Below are 14,778 nucleotides of genomic sequence, written 5' to 3' on the forward strand. Positions count from 1 at the left end.
ATTAGTACTGTATGAGGGAGTGAGAGACTGGCATGATGTTATATAATTAGTACTGTATGGGGGAGTGAGAGACTGGCATGATGTTATATAATTAGTACTGTATGGGGGAGTGAGAGACTGGTATGATGTTATATAATTAGTACTGTATGAGGGAGTGAGAGACTGGCATGATGTTATATAATTAGTACTGTATGGGGGAGTGAGAGACTGGTATGATGTTATATAATTAGTACTGTATGGGGGAGTGAGAGACTGGCATGATGTTATATAATTAGTACTGTATGGGGGGAGTGAGAGACTGGCATGATGTTATATAATTAGTACTGTATGGGGGAGTGAGAGACTGGCATGAGGTTATATAATTAGTACTGTATGGGGGAGTGAGAGACTGGCATGATGTTATATAATTAGTACTGTATGGGGGAGTGAGAGACTGGCATGAGGTTATATAATTAGTACTGTATGGGGGAGTGAGAGACTGGTATGATGTTATATAATTAGTACTGTATGAGTGAAGTGGCGTGCATAGGTAAATCTATATATATAAAGAAGCATGTAACTATTCAAAAATAATTTTTAAATATAATATTAACTATTTATATTTGTTCGCAAAAAAAAAAAAACTTTGATTCTTTCACATTGAAAGCCTGATGTTTGTTATTTTTACAAGGTATACACATTCCAGTACATTATATATCCGGGGGGGGGGGGGGGGGGGGGGGTGTCAAAAATTTTATATAGGGGGGTCAATATTTTATATGTATGTATATAGATCAATGGGCCACCCCAACATTTTAGCAGTATCAATGAATGGCTTTGTTTAAGATCATACTGTATTGACAGTGACTAAGCACTGAGCATTAATGATACAATAAAAGTGATTTATGACTGTTAAGTGTAAATGTTACTGTAAAGTCTTTTGGCATAATGTGTTGTCCTGGTGCACAAGGCATGTTCCTGTATGTCTTTTAGCTCACTTATTAACAGAAGTGTAAATGAGTTTATGCCATGGTGCTCCATCCATCTTTTGTCATCCTTCAAGTGTCAACTTCTTTTGACGACTTTCTCGCAAACAATTAAACATCCTAGAATCTTGATTTTTTTTAAGTATGGTTTCTGAGCTAGAGGCTGACAGAGTGTGCAAAAAGAAATTAACTGGACCTATATTCAAGGTCACAGAGGTCAAATTTGTTAAAACACTCTAACAACTAACAACTGATTAACTAAAGGGCCTAGAATCAAGATATATATTTTTTCCTGGGATGACATCTGACAAAGTTTTCCAAAAGAAGTGACTTCACTCATATTTAAGGTCTCAGGGATCTACTTTGTTGAATACAGGTGAACCATGCTGGCCCATTAGGGCTCTTGTTATATCCTTCTGTGATATACAGGTAGTATTGTTTAAGTTCCTTTTCTCTCCACTGTGCCAAAAATTAAATAATATATTGTAACCTCCAAGATGTAATTATATGTTTGAAATTATAAATATTTGTACAAATGTAGGATGTGTTTTTGCCTGAATAAACATTAAATATGCAGCAATTAGACTTCTTTACTTTCTTTTAACAATTTGACATTTAATCAATCAACATTTAAATTTGCTAATATATATACCAGTACATTGATATGTACCAAAGATCAATTCCAAGTGCACATCCCTTAAATGGTATTATGAGGAGTTGATTGCAAAATCTATTTTTAGTGTAGCAGTGAATTGGGTCGATTATTGGCCTAAAAGTCCATAGAAAAAGCCCTGGGTATCAGAATGAAGTTTGAGCCACACGAATTAACCCCTCAGTATTTTTTGTTCATATTCACACCGTAGTATCACACCAAGTTCTTTGCATAGAGTTAATGTCTTGCTATTTGTAACTTAGGAAAAATCTCGCCTTTCCTCACTCTCTCCTCCAAGCAGACGCCACAGAAAACCTTTCCTGCAGTGCTCTTATGATTGTGGGTGTCATTTTAGTCCCCTCCATGTTGTCTTACAGAACTTGACCTATATATTTAAGTGTTACCCATGCCCGTCCTCATGTAGTGTTACCCATGCCCGTCGCAATGTAACTAGCTAATCTCAGGAACTGCTGAGGTTTTGGGGTGTCAAATGGCAGCGGGATGTCTTCTAGTTTTATAAAAAAAATTATTCTTTTAATAATATTGTATGAAATATTGATATTCCTGTGTATGCTTTTCCATCAAACCCTATGTTAAACTTCAATGAAGGCCTATTCATCGGCATCTTGATTTTATAACTACATGTAACAGGACAGGCCAGTATCTGACTAATAATAATTTCAGTCCAGGTTTGGTTCAAAAGGATATAGAGGTTCTTGTTCATTTCCATTTCCTAAAAAAAAGTTGTCAGCATGCCAAAATTCATCACCAGACTGTGAAGGCAACAATAGAAATGGCAAAGAGTACAATTGATACGAAAGGCCTGCCATCTTACCCAGATATATATGATGTGAGCGAGGACAGTGCATTTAGCCTTGGCACATGAGAAAAATTGTTTAATAGTTTGATTTCACAATGAAGTTAACATTAAAACAATACACCACACATTGAAAACAGTATTATTACACGATTGTGATTAGGCCCATTCCTTCTACACTACAATACTGATTCAGGTCAGGTCCTGAGACATACATGGATGATTTGTGAATTTAAAAATGAAATTGATATGCAGTCAATTATTTATCTGTGTGTGATGATATGATCTCAGTATTAGTTCATTAAGACCTGATTAGACTACTGATTGGATGGTGGCAGCCTTCATGGATCAAATGCGGCGGTGGCTGTCAAAGCTGCTGCAATGTATTTTTTAAAATATTTTTGTGTTCCTCAATTGAAATGCATTTTAACATTCCCAAACTTAAAAACAAAAACAAAAAAAAACAACTGTATTAGCATAATTATTATCAATATCTTATTGAATTTCTCAATTATATTCCTCAGAATTGCTCATATGTCACCTTTGTGCATCTAGAAATACCTAAATATCCTCGGGGAGACCCAACCTACCTCCCTTATGAGAGTATGGCTCAGCCCCCTCTCTCTCATGCACTCTCACTGGTCATGCCTTCAGTACTCAGTTGGACCTTTCGACCGACACAGGGCTTCCACTTTCATTTACGTCTGGCTATGCACTTGCAAGTTGTCATTTCTCATAGCATGTAAATGATATACATTACAGTATACGTACTGTCACAGCATATTACTTTCACAAGAAAAAAAATCTGTATTCATGTTTATTTCCTTTTTAATAGTTTCGTGTACATGATGTAAATGTTTTTATTATAAATATAACATAAAATATTCATTAAATTAAACAAAGAGAAAAATAAAGTATATGGATCAAACATACTGCAATATACATCCATATTTTTGATCCACGACTGTTATTTCCTTTATAAAAAATCAACAAGCATTTCCATTATCTAAATCTTAAATTTTCAAAGAAAAAAATGCATAATATAAATATCACAGCTTAACAGTTCTTAACTCCATGTATACTGTATCTGGTAATATTATATAGGAATATCAGAAGATTGAGACAAATGTTAACAAGGATTTCCTGGAATGAATATAAAATTATATCACCTACAAAGAAGTACAAATCGTCCCTAGTATATAAGTTACAAACTTATGTTATTCTGTCTCGTCAGATTTATATAAATCAAATAAACTCCACAACCATTTATATATTACAAGTGCAGATATGGTCAGATTTTCCTCAATTCTCATTGGCTAAAACATGGTCACATGGTGGTTAATATTTGAGATATTGACCTCCATGGTGTTTCTATTATGAGAAACATTGGGATAATACTGCGTTTACACTATTTCATAACCATTGTGACATCTCAATGTAAATTTTCTGTTATTGAGAGAGATATATATATAATGCACTTCTACACTTTTGCAAACAAGTTTCATATTATTTTAATATAAAAATTAAATACCATAGAGTTGGTCAATATGGTGTTAACCTGGTGGAATCTGAAATATTGACCCCAGCTTCCCCCTCAGTTAATATTTTATTCTACCAGGTCAGTATAATGACTGCAACAAAGACAAATATCTAAATTGTTCTGAACACAATTTGAACATGATTCAACATAGTAAGCACCATATGCTAAGGTGATTATTTACACCAGTGATCTATACAATCTGATTAAAAATATCTGTTAATGGCTTCCATACTACATGCCATGCCTGTGTATAATACCTTCTTTTTCTCCCAATAAACAAAGCATGTAAATTAATAAAAAAATAAGACTTAATTTGAATATTACATTTCATTATACATTCATTTACTTCAATAATTATGTTTCCACGAATCTTCTCTCATCATGCATCTCATATCTCATCTCATATATTGATAGAGGAAAGGATAGCCTTTCTCCAGATAAATGTCATATTAACCTTGATGACAATGCCTACATTATTTCAGATGACAGGCCTGCTGAAACAATACTGCACATCCCAACAATCAGGAAGGCCACTTCATGGTGGGCAGCACGTGATTAAAAACTTTCTGAATTTTCAGAAAAATGTTTTTTATTCTGTCTAAAGAGAGTTAAACTATGTTAATTTAATGAGAAAAAATAAAGGTGCAATATTTTTCTAGAACTACTCATTAAAACAGGAGTCAATCATGACTTGCATTGTTTGTTTACATTCATCTCACATTTGTATTCGTACTCATTTTGGTTCATGTTTATGAGATAAGAGATGTTGTATATGAAATGTTATATACATGTACATTTTGTTTGTATATAACATGAAATATGAACGATATGAAGTAAGTATGAGATGACAATTATGAAATGCTGTATGGATGTGATGAAATATGATATGCCCTATGAGATATGAGATGCTATAAGTATGAGATGCTGTATGTATGAGATGAGATATGAGATGCTACATGTACATGTATGAGATGAGATGCTATAATATATTCAGTGTTGTCAACCAACATTATCATGGAAGCATTTGGTTTCTGATGCAACAAAATATATAGCAATCTCATCTCCTACAACAAAAAGCTGGGCGCTGTTACATTTTTACATGGTGGCTTCTACAGTTTGGCATGATAAACAATGCCATCTATAATAACAACAATTATTCAAAACGTCTGTTTACAACACTTTTGGCCAGGATCAGTGAAAATGAAAAAAAATGAAACTGATTCATGATAAAATCCTTTTCATCATACATAACTCATCTCATTATACATATCCTATCTCATCATACATATCTCATCTCACATCATACATATCTCATCTCACATCATACATATCTCATCTCACATCATACATATCTCATCTCACATCATACATATCCCATCTCACATCATACATATCTCCTCTCACAGCACACATACACATGTATCTCATCTCACATCATACATATCTCCTCTCACATCATACATATCTCCTCTCACAGCACACATACACATGTATCTCATCTCACATCATACATATCTCCTCTTACAGCACACATATCTCATCTCACATCATACATATCTCCTCTCACATCATACATTTATCCTTTCACATCATAGATATCTCATCTAACATCATATATATCTCATCTCACATCATACATATCTCATCTCTCATCATACATATCTCCTCTCACATCATACATATTTCATCTCGCATCATACATATCTCCTCTCACATCATACATTTATCCTTTCACATCATAGATATCTCCTCTCACATAATATATATCTCCTCTCATTATAGATATATCCTCTCACATCATACATATCCCATCTCACATCATACATATCCCATCTCACATCATACATATCTCCTCTCACATCATACATATCTCATCTAACATCATACATATCTCCTCTCACATCATACATATCCCATCTCACATCATATATATCTCATCTAACATCATACATATCTCCTCTCAAATCATACATATCCCATTTCATCTGAAACATATCCGATCTCATCATACATATCTCACATCACTATACATATCTCCTCTCATCATACATATTCCATCTCACATCATACAACCATCCCGATTTAGTTATTTTAAAATATGACTTCCTTTAATACAAATAAAACCATAGAGATGAATCTGTTCTCCTGGTTCATTAACATCTGATCATCTCGACCCTTCTGGCTCCCCATTAGACGTTGCCGTGGTGTTGATTCTGTATACATACACAGTGGGAGAAGACCATTTGTCGAAGAGTTCATCACCATACAACACAGATGTCACCATATTGTTCTGTAAACAATGTTATAGTCAAACATGTCAGATCAGTCAAAAATCACTTTATAATACTGTCATGTCACACTATCTATTGGGTGGTTTGTGGTGTTTCAAACTATTTCAATGTGATACGTGTGAATGATTAGTAAATACATACCAGATTCTTTGCTTTTAAAATAGCTGCATTATAGCCCATTTTCAATTTGTATCCATAAGCGTCTGTGGTGAAGTTGGCCTAGAAATACAAACATTACAGTGTCACTTACTTGGATTTTGTGAATACTTTTCTCCAGAGCTTATCTCTTCAGACATATTTACATATACAATTCTGTACAATGACAATTCGTTCAGTATTCAGAGGTGTTCAGTTTTTAGAAGGTTCGGTTTTTGGAAATTGCACTGTACATGACTTCTTTAATGCTGATTTACACATGAGTTTAGATTTGGTAGTAATGAGCTATGAGGGTTATGGATATAACCAATATAACCTGTATCGGTAACCAGTCTTGTAATCTGTATTGTGACATTAAATACTTCTAATAAAACTGTTACTATACAACATTTCTGTCACAAATGAGGACACAGGGCTGAAATAGGTCACTCAATCTAAATATAAACATTTCTGTAACGACTGAGGACAGGGCTGGAATAGGTCACACAATCTAAATATAAACATTGCGGTCACCACTGAGGACATGGATGAAATAGGTCATACAATCTATATATAAACATTGCTGTCACCACTGAGGACATGGATGAAATAGGTCACACAATCTAAATATAAACATTGCTGTCACAAATGAGGACAGGGCTGAAATAGGTCATACAATCTATATATAAACATTGCTGTCACCACTGAGGACATGGATGAAATAGGTCACACAATCTAAATATAAACATTTAGATTTCTGTCACCAATGTCTGAGGGCAGGGCTAAAACTGGTCATAAAACCTAAGTATGAAATATTTCATACATAGACAACACTGAGGTGTGTAGGTAGTGTTCTGTGACATACCACTGTTTTAGGACAGGGATAGAACAGACCACACTGGGAAGTGTAGGTAGTGTTCTCTGACTTACCACTGTTTCAGGACAGGGATAGAACAGACCACACTGGGGAGTGTAGGTAGTGTTCTGTGACTTACCACTGTTTTAGGACAGGGATAGAACAGACCACTATGGGGAGTGTAGGTAGTGTTCTGTGACTTACCACTGTTTTAGGACAGGGACAGAACAGACCACACTGGGGTGTGTAGGTAGTGTTCTGTGACTTACCACTGTTTTAGGACAGGGATAGAACAGACCACACTGGGGTGTGTAGGTAGTGTTCTGTGACTTACCACTGTTTTAGGACAGAGATAGAACAGACCACACTGGGGAGTGTAGGTAGTGTTCTGTGACTTACCACTGTTTTAGGACAGGGATAGAACAGACCACACTGGGGTGTGTAGGTAGTGTTCTGTGACTTACCACTGTTTCAGGACAGGGATAGAACATACCACACTGGGGTGTGTAGGTAGTGTTCTGTGACTTACCACTGTTTCAGGACAGGGATAGAACAGACCACACTGGGGTGTGTAGGTAGTGTTCTGTGACTTACCACTGTTTCAGGACAGGGATAGACAAGACCACACTGAGGTGTGTAGGTAGTGTTCTGTGACTTACCACTGTTTTAGGACAGGGATAGAACAGACCACACTGGGGAGTGTAGGTAGTGTTCTGTGACTTACCACTGACGACAGGGATAGTACAGACCACACCGGGGTGTGTAGGTAGTGTTCTGTGTCTTACCACTGTTTCAGGACAGGGATAGAACAGACCACACTGAGGTGTGTAGGTAGTGTTCTGTGACTTACCACTGTTTTAGGACAGAGATAGAACAGACCACACTGGGGAGTGTAGGTAGTGTTCTGTGACTTACCACTGTTTTAGGACAGGGATAGAACAGACCACACTGGGGTGTGTAGGTAGTGTTCTGTGACTTACCACTGTTTTAGGACAGGGCTAGAACAGACCACACTGGGGAGTGTAGGTAGTGTTCTGTGACTTACCACTGTTTTAGGACAGGGATAGAACAGACCACACTGGGGTGTGTAGGTAGTGTTCTGTGACTTACCACTGTTTCAGGACAGGGATAGAACAGACCACACTGGGGAGTGTAGGTAGTATTCTGTGACTTACCACTGTTTTAGGACAGGGATAGAACAGACCACACTGGGGAGTGTAGGTAGTGTTCTGTGACTTACCACTGAGGACAGGGATAGAACAGACCACACTGGGGTGTGTAGGTAGTATTCTGTGACTTACCACTGTTTTAGGACAGGGATAGAACAGACCACACTGGGGTGTGTAGGTAGTGTTCTGTGACTTACCACTGTTTTAGGACAGGGATAGAATAGACCACACTGGGGTGTGTAGGTAGTGTTCTGTGACTTACCACTGTTTAAGGACAGGGATAGAACAGACCACACTGGGGAGTGTAGGTAGTGTTCTGTGACTTACCACTGTTTCAGGACAGGGATAGAACAGACCATACTGGGGTGTGTAGGTAGTGTTCTGTGACTTACCACTGAGGACAGGGATAGAACAGACCACACTGGGGAGTGTAGGTAGTGTTCTGTGACTTACCACTGTTTTAGGACAGGGATAGAAAAGACCACACTGGGTTGTGTAGGTAGTGTTCTGTGACTTACCACTGTTTTAAGACAGGGATAGAACAGACCACACTGGGGAGTGTAGGTAGTGTTCTGTGACTTACCACTGAGGACAGGGATAGAACAGACCACACTGGATTGTGTAGGTAGTGTTCTTTGACTTACCACTGTTTTAAGACAGGGATAGAACAGACCACACTGGGGTGTGTAGGTAGTGTTCTGTGACTTACCACTGTTTTAGGACAGGGATAGAACAGACCACACTGGGGTGTGTAGGTAGTATTCTGTGACTTACCACTGTTTCAGGACAGGGATAGAACAGACCACACTGGGTTGTGTAGGTAGTGTTCTGTGACTTACCACTGTTTTAAGACAGGGATAGAACAGACCACACTGGGGAGTGAAGGTAGTGGTCTGTGACTTACCACTATTTCAGGACAGGGACAGAACCGACCACACTGGGGAGTGTAGGTAGTGTTCTGTGACATACCACTGTTTTAGGACAGGGATAGAACAGACCACACTGGGGTGTGTAGGTAGTGTTCTGTGACTTACCACTGTTTTAGGACAGGGATAGAACAGACCACACTGGGGAGTGTAGGTAGTGTTCTGTGACTTACCACTGACGACAGGGGCAGAACCGACCACACCGGGGAGTGTAGGTAGTGTTCTGTGACTTACCACTGTTTTAGGACAGGGATAGAACAGACCACACTGGGGTGTGTAGGTAGTGTTCTGTGTCTTACCACTGTTTCAGGACAGGGATAGAACAGACCACACTGAGGTGTGTAGGTAGTGTTCTGTGACTTACCACTGTTTTAGGACAGAGATAGAACAGACCACACTGGGGAGTGTAGGTAGTGTTCTGTGACTTACCACTGTTTTAGGACAGGGATAGAACAGACCACACTGGGGTGTGTAGGTAGTGTTCTGTGACTTACCACTGTTTTAGGACAGGGCTAGAACAGACCACACTGGGGAGTGTAGGTAGTGTTCTGTGACTTACCACTGTTTTAGGACAGGGATAGAACAGACCACACTGGGGTGTGTAGGTAGTGTTCTGTGACTTACCACTGTTTCAGGACAGGGATAGAACAGACCACACTGGGGAGTGTAGGTAGTATTCTGTGACTTACCACTGTTTTAGGACAGGGATAGAACAGACCACACTGGGGAGTGTAGGTAGTGTTCTGTGACTTACCACTGAGGACAGGGATAGAACAGACCACACTGGGGTGTGTAGGTAGTATTCTGTGACTTACCACTGTTTTAGGACAGGGATAGAACAGACCACACTGGGGTGTGTAGGTAGTGTTCTGTGACTTACCACTGTTTTAGGACAGGGATAGAACAGACCACACTGGGGAGTGTAGGTAGTGTTCTGTGACTTACCACTGTTTTAGGACAGGGATAGAACAGACCACACTGGGGTGTGTAGGTAGTGTTCTGTGACTTACCACTGTTTTAGGACAGGGATAGAACAGACCACACTGGGGAGTGTAGGTAGTATTCTGTGACTTACCACTGTTTTAGGACAGGGATAGAACAGACCACACTGGGGTGTGTAGGTAGTGTTCTGTGACTTACCACTGTTTTAGGACAGGGATAGAACAGACCACACTGGGGAGTGTAGGTAGTATTCTGTGACTTACCACTGTTTTAGGACAGGGATAGAACAGAAGACCACACTGAGGTGTGTAGGTAGTGTTCTGTGACTTACCACTGTTTTAGGACAGGGATAGAACAGACCACACTGGGGAGTGTAGGTAGTGTTCTGTGACTTACCACTGTTTTAGGACAGGGATAGAACAGACCACACTGGGGAGTGTAGGTAGTGTTCTGTGACTTACCACTGTTTTAGGACAGGGATAGAACAGACCACACTGGGGAGTGTAGGTAGTGTTCTGTGACTTACCACTGTTTTAGGACAGGGATAGAACAGACCACACTAGGGTGTGAAGGTAGTATTCTGTGACTTACCACTGATTTAGGACAGGGATACAACAGACCACACTGGGGAGTGTAGGTAGTGTTCTGTGACCTACCACTGTTTTAGGGCAGGGATAGAACAGACCACACTGGGGAGTGTAGGTAGTGTTCTGTGACTTACCACTGTTTTAGGACAGGGATAGAACATACCACACTGGGGAGTGTAGGTAGTGTTCTGTGACTTACCACTGTTTCAGGACAGGTATAGAACATACCACACTGGGGTGTGAAGGTAGTGTTCTCTGACTTACCACTGTTTCAGGACAGGTATAGAACATACCACACTGGGGTGTGTAGGTAGTGTTCTCTGACTTACCACTGTTTTAGGACAGGGATAGAACATACCACACTGGGGAGTGTAGGTAGTGTTCTGTGACTTACCACTGTTTCAGGACAGGTATAGAACATACCACACTGGGGTGTGAAGGTAGTGTTCTCTGACTTACCACTGTTTCAGGACAGGTATAGAACATACCACACTGGGGTGTGTAGGTAGTGTTCTCTGACTTACCACTGTTTTAGGACAGGGATAGAACAGACCACACTGGGGAGTGTAGGTAGTGTTCTGTGACTTACCACTGTTTTAGGACAGGGATAGAACAGACCACACTGGGGTGTGTAGGTAGTGTTCTGTGACTTACCACTGTTTCAGGACAGGGATAGAACAGACCACACTGGGGAGTGAAGGTAGTGTTCTGTGACTTACCAATGTTTCAGGACAGGGATAGAACAGACCACACTGGGGTGTGTAGGTAGTGTTCTGTGACTTACCACTGTTTCAGGACAGGGATAGAACAGACCACACTGGGGTGTGTAGGTAGTGTTCTGTGACTTACCACTGTTTCAGGACAGGGATAGAACAGACCACACTGGGGAGTGAAGGTAGTGTTCTGTGACTTACCACTGTTTTAGGACAGGGATAGAACAGACCACACTGGGGAGTGTAGGTAGTGTTCTGTGACTTACCACTGTTTCAGGACAGGGTTAAAACAGACTACACTGGGGTGTGTAGGTAGTGTTCTGTGACTTACCACTGTTTCAGGACAGGGATAGAACATACCACACTGGGGTGTGTAGGTAGCGTTTCCCTTAGGAAAGTTTTTACCCCCGTAGAAAACATACAGCCTGCCATCATAATCTGAAGGAACAAAAAATATTTTTCTGAATCAGCCATTATTTCAATCTACAAAAATAGCTGTGATGTAATATTTAGATCGATGATTAACAAGTAAAAGTAGGTGAAGTACATTATTGTATTATATATAGTATGTTTATTTCTTCCTTATGAAATGTTACAAACCATTTGAGAACCACCGTGGTAAAATGTCCGTCGCATCTTCATTGCGTCGAGGTGCCCCAATCATCAGATCATCTATACCATCGCCATTTACATCTTCAAACTGTAAAGAGAATATCAAAGTCTTTAAGCAACAATAAACAGATTACTACACAGGGTTCATAGTTAGGCTGAAATAACTTTCCCCACAATATACCTCAGGGAAATCTTGGCATCCACCATAGAAAGTTCTCAATTTAATTATTGGTTCTTCATTATTTTGTTCTTTTTACTTTTCTCTTCTGTCCTCTCTTCCTCAAATTCACCTCCTGACATATATTACATATGAAAAACTTAAAGGAATTACAGTCCTTATATTTAACATGTTCAAGTAGCTAAAAAAACAAATTCCATAAATGACATACTGGAAATATTCCTTAACTGATTTCTCAGAAAAGGTGATTACAAACTTCAACTGTCAAAATAAAAGGTGGCCTGGCCATCTATCAGCTATTCTCTTTTCTGATTGGTTTCAAAAATGGACATATCCCATCCCGGACCCGAGATGAAGAATCATCTGAGGACAATGAGTTAAAAATGAAAAAAAAAAGAGTAAAATTCCTGAATTTTCTGTAGGTGATAATGAATATTGAGGTAATCCTAACCTCACTGGTGTAGTTATAGATACAGCCCTGTCACTTTGATCACTATCAAGGAACTACATTCCAAATAAAATTTCTTATTTATTAATACCCTCTTATAACATTACAAGGACACTCTAAGTAAAGGTCAAGGAAAAAATGTTAATAATGAAGCACTTTTCTAAACAAAATTCATTATCAGACTTTACAAGCCATATTCCTGTACAACAATGTTTAGCATTAGGATTGATTATAATTTAATACTATTGAATGATATCAATCCTAATTCATATCTTTTGTTGAATATTTAACATAACAGTTTGGTCTTTGAAATTTTTTTTTTTTTTTTTTTTTCTTGGGCTTTTTTTTCATAGTTGTATCTGTTTTACAATTGGATAATGAAACTTAATTATCAGCCCATGTCAGATAAGTTCTGAATACAGTAAAACTCACTTTTGTCAAATGCAACTAATTGAACATCAGAAAAGTTTTGTTTCTGTCCCATTTTTTACAGTATTTATAACACAACTTTTTAAAAATTGACCCAAAGGGAACTGGACAGATTTTCTATTCATTTACAGTGACCGTGACTTTCAAACCTGAAAAGCAATCCCATGCAAGCACTTTTGATATGCAATTACTATACAAAGTTTGAGTTTAATTGGTCCAAGGGAACTCGAGTTATTAAATGGAAACCAAGTTTCTATTAATAGAAACAGTGACCTTGACCTTTGATCTTTGAACATTGAAACTTAAAGCAATCCCAAGCAAGCACTTTCTATAAGAAAGCAATGCATCAAGTGTGAGTTTGATTGGCCCAAGGGATCTCAATTTATCGCAAGCAAACCTATTTTCTATTTACAGTAGCAAGGGCCTTTGACCTTTGAACCTGAAAAGCAATCCTAAGCAAGCACTTTTGGTAAGGAAGCACTGTGTGAAGTTTGAGTTTGATTGGCAGAAGGGAACTTGAGTTATTACATGGAAACCAATTTTCTATTAATAGAAACAGTGACCTTGACCTTTGACCTTTGAACCTGAAAAGCAATCCCAAGCAAGCACTTTTGGTAAGGAAGCACTGTATGAAGTTTGAGTTTGATTGGCCAAAGAGAACTCAAGTTATCAAATGGAAACCAAGTTTCTATTAATAGCAACAGTGACCTTGACCTTTGAACATCGAAACTTAAAGCAATCCCAAGCTTGGACGGAAACCATTGTGTGGACGAAGACGCCTTTTCAAGGCGACAAAAAGTCATTGTAATGGTATAAAATATACAATATTTGTATTCATTTATTGCTTTGTCACACCTTTTTATTAGACATGTATGCATGGTACTCCACTGATGAAACAGAGTTAAGTTGATCGAACCACTGCATCAGTCAAATATTATACTTGGTCCCGCCGACTTCAACTTATCCATGGTTTACTGTACATAAGGATATGCAAGTTGATAATAAAATATTTAACTCCTTCATACATGACATACTGTTTTATATACAGCTTTAAATCTTCCTAGATAAATGACCAACAGTTGTCTACAGTGTGCATAATTTTAACCCTAATATAGCATTCCTAAACATTCTCTGAACAGCATTACCTTGACAAAAATGCCAAATCTGCCAAACTGCCTATCGCCCTGAAAGGTGGCGAGGAGTTGGACATTGTTGTTTGTGATGTTGTAAACAAACACTGCCCCTGCTTGGTGGATATGGATCGGAACAGTTAGGTATACCCCAGGGGCGTCACGCCCCACCACACCTACAGCCAGGATCAGCGACTTGTTGTCGTAGGGGAAACCAATATCAGCACTATATCCAGCCAAGTCAAACTGCTGCTCTCCATGTAGAGTGAGGCTAGAAATGTTGTAGGTCATTCCAAGGTTATAGAGGTTCAGGGCCCCGACAGTCTGGAGGTCAGACGAGGTCAGCTGACAGTCAGGTCTGAGACATAAAGTTGATGTGTTAATTACA

General features: G+C 38.7%; 1 protein-coding gene across 1 annotated transcript in view; it reads right to left on the bottom strand.

Moving 5' to 3' along the window:
• Window positions 1–4,774: 4,774 nt before the first annotated feature.
• LOC117326417 (phosphatidylinositol-glycan-specific phospholipase D-like) overlaps window positions 4,775–14,778 on the bottom strand; it is a 35,928-nt gene continuing 25,924 nt past the window's right edge. Inside the window, exons 20-24 of the mRNA XM_033883166.1 lie at window positions 14,406–14,748; window positions 12,194–12,293; window positions 11,925–12,031; window positions 6,407–6,484; window positions 4,775–6,264 (exon numbers count right to left, since the gene is read on the bottom strand). Of these exons, the coding sequence (XP_033739057.1) occupies window positions 6,139–6,264; window positions 6,407–6,484; window positions 11,925–12,031; window positions 12,194–12,293; window positions 14,406–14,748 (754 nt within the window). The 3' untranslated portion in view covers window positions 4,775–6,138. The remainder of the gene's footprint in view (window positions 6,265–6,406; window positions 6,485–11,924; window positions 12,032–12,193; window positions 12,294–14,405; window positions 14,749–14,778) is intronic.

Source organism: Pecten maximus, chromosome 4 (assembly GCF_902652985.1).
Source record: "Pecten maximus chromosome 4, xPecMax1.1, whole genome shotgun sequence".
In the NCBI taxonomy this organism is placed as follows: domain Eukaryota; kingdom Metazoa; phylum Mollusca; class Bivalvia; order Pectinida; family Pectinidae; genus Pecten; species Pecten maximus.